This window comes from Sinocyclocheilus rhinocerous, unplaced genomic scaffold (assembly GCF_001515625.1).
Source record: "Sinocyclocheilus rhinocerous isolate Xijiao unplaced genomic scaffold, SAMN03320098_v1.1 scaffold453, whole genome shotgun sequence".
NCBI classification, from domain to species: Eukaryota; Metazoa; Chordata; class Actinopteri; order Cypriniformes; family Cyprinidae; genus Sinocyclocheilus; species Sinocyclocheilus rhinocerous.
Window position 1 is genome coordinate 1,725,490 of NW_015655565.1, and position 2,644 is coordinate 1,728,133.

A 2,644-nucleotide genomic window follows, 5' to 3' on the forward strand; every position below is an offset into this window, starting at 1 on the left:
TGTTAGGTGTCCCGAATCCCGAGGCGTAATATCAACGTAAATAAATGAGCCATTTGTTCCGCTTTAAATTCAAAGTAAAATATTGTAGCGAATACACTTTATTTAATTTTCAAAATTATGTTTTATTTATTATTTTATAATATTGTTTAAATCATCCTGCGGGCCGGATTGGACACCTCTGTGGGCCGTGTTCGGCCCGCGGGCCGTATGTTTGACACCCCTGACTTAAATCAAATACTGACTGGTTGTTCATACAACGTGTAATTAAAGATATACAAATGTAAGACATTATTTTATAATGTGTATATAATATTTCTTACAATACAATATTGTGTATAAAATATTTTTTCAATGTGTATATTTTTTATGATCAGTGTTGATTATTCATTTTATTACAATATATATTTAGAAAAGAACCTTTAAGCCACCTCTAAGAAGTCTGTGTAAACACACCTTGTAAAATAAAGAAATGTATTTCCTTACTGTTATATTTGATCTGTTTTGTATTAAATTTGAATTAATTATTAGTTGTAATTAACTTCCACTCCAGACAGGGTGATCCAATAAGCCAAGGTTACTGCTACCTGATAACCAGGCCCCGGTCGACAGATAAGTTAAAGCATCGAGGTATTTCAAAGCATTGCATATATGACGATGTACATCAAAACCACCTTACCTGTGGAAGCAGTTTCCATGACAACGGGGAGCGGTTGCCGGTCGCTTTCGGGATGGCTGGAAAACTGTTTCTCTTCACTTGACTCGTCCTCCCAGTCTCTCACTTGCCGTTCCACTCCCAAGTCGCCACGGCTGGTGGTGGTGGTACTCCCAAAGCGGTCAATCTTCTCAAAATCGTCCTCGTACCAGCTGCCCTCCGAATCTGCCTCCGGCTTCATAGACATTTTTGAGCGTTCCGTCTGTGTGCGATGCTCTTCAGAGAGACGCGGTCACTGACAGAAGAAAAGCAGGCAGAGCACTGTTCAAGTCCTCGGATCAAACGCTGGGTAACTATCAGAAGTGGTTTGGGCAGGCCGAGTGCTCCGGCAGAGGCGCACGCTGCTGAAAATCGCTTGTTTACCTCAGTGTTTCGGCGCTGACGTCACAGTGGCTGGAGCTCATAGTGGCACGCAGCATTTAAACACACAGAGCTGGAAGTGGGCATAAAATAATGCTTTCGGCACCTGATAACAAATTAAGATGGGGAATTGTTAGAAACGTTTGAGGGAATAAACGCACTCTATGGATTGAATCGAGATTAAATTTAAAATTAATTTCAGTAAAAAAGTAGTTTACGCAGCCGCGACACATGTAATTTAGCCAACTAAAGGTGGATCTGAGCATTGTCCCGAAAGTTACACTCGACTCTTAGTGCGTAGTCATGCGTAGTCTTATTCGTTTTTTTTTTTTTAGGAAATAGTATCATCTTGTGGTTTCAGAGGTAACTACAGCAGGGGCTGTAGACCTATTTCAGGTTAAAAAAAATATTTAAAAAACATAAATGTGCCTCAAGCTAAAGAGACACCCTAGCCTACATATTGTATAAAACTGAGTTTTACAGTGCTTCAAGTCTTAACTAAATAAATTACATGGATACTTGCAATACAGAAACTCAGGTTCTTTTTATTTACTCTTCTTTTATTCCGTTTACGACTTTCATTGCTGTCTTGCTTAGTCCACAGACAGTGGGTTCAGCATATATATGCACTAAACCATACATTTTCTGTTACAGATGTTACATACATGATAAATAGGCCTAGATGTTGCATTTCATTTACTGTGCAAATAAAAGTGAATGGCAATTAAATTAGCATAAAAACCAACCAATTTCTGCCTAATTTCAAAGTTATTATAGCTATTTACAATTAGAAAACAGCTCTGTCCTCTTCTGTGACAAATCTACAATTATTGTGGAATATACTGTAGGAATATATAGGAATATTTCTCATAATTAGAAATTATTCATAGCTTTTAAGAGACATATTTTCTTTTTTCTTAGTTTTTGCTATCACATAAATATTTTAGTTCTTCATTGTGTCACATTGCATTTTCCAGACAGTCACAGTTCAGTGTGCTTAAAATTATGTTTTATTAACAAAGTTTAGGAGGATCAACTAATTCAGCACAGGCGGAGCACGTATGATCATTAGCACGATAGTACATCATTTGCATGATAGTAAATATATATACAGCTTACTTACCTCGGTCCCACCTCTGTTTTTCTGGCATCCCTCCTCCGCCCCAACTCCTCACTCCTCGGACAGCACGCCAAATATGCATACTATTCGCTCAATCTCATTATATGTAATGCTGAAAATGTTTTCTGGTTGTTATTAGTACAGTGTAGATTTCACTTATGAAAGAAATATGAAAAAAAGAAAGGAAAGCTAATCTGGTCACAAATGAATGAAAAACCAAGATAGAAGAAACAACAGCAACAATAGCATGCTCTGCACTCAGTCTAGCATGCAGTGACCTTCCTCTCCATGTCTCCTGAGCAAATGAGAAGTGGATGCTGTATTATTCTGCCCCCAGACCACTATAGCTTTTTTCACTTGCCCTCATGTCATTAAATGTCCCTGTAAACAACTATTCATTATAACACTGATGCATTCAGTGAATTTTTTCTTTTCGCATTGTGTTACATTAA

General features: G+C 37.7%; 1 protein-coding gene across 1 annotated transcript in view; it reads right to left on the reverse strand.

The window, feature by feature from the left end:
• Positions 1–1,289, reverse strand: part of LOC107718426 (reticulon-1-like) — a 27,216-nt gene extending 25,927 nt beyond the window's left edge. Inside the window, exon 1 of the mRNA XM_016525491.1 lies at positions 677–1,289. Coding sequence (XP_016380977.1) covers positions 677–899 — 223 coding nt within the window. The 5' untranslated portion in view covers positions 900–1,289. The remainder of the gene's footprint in view (positions 1–676) is intronic.
• Positions 1,290–2,644: the final 1,355 nt, after the last annotated feature.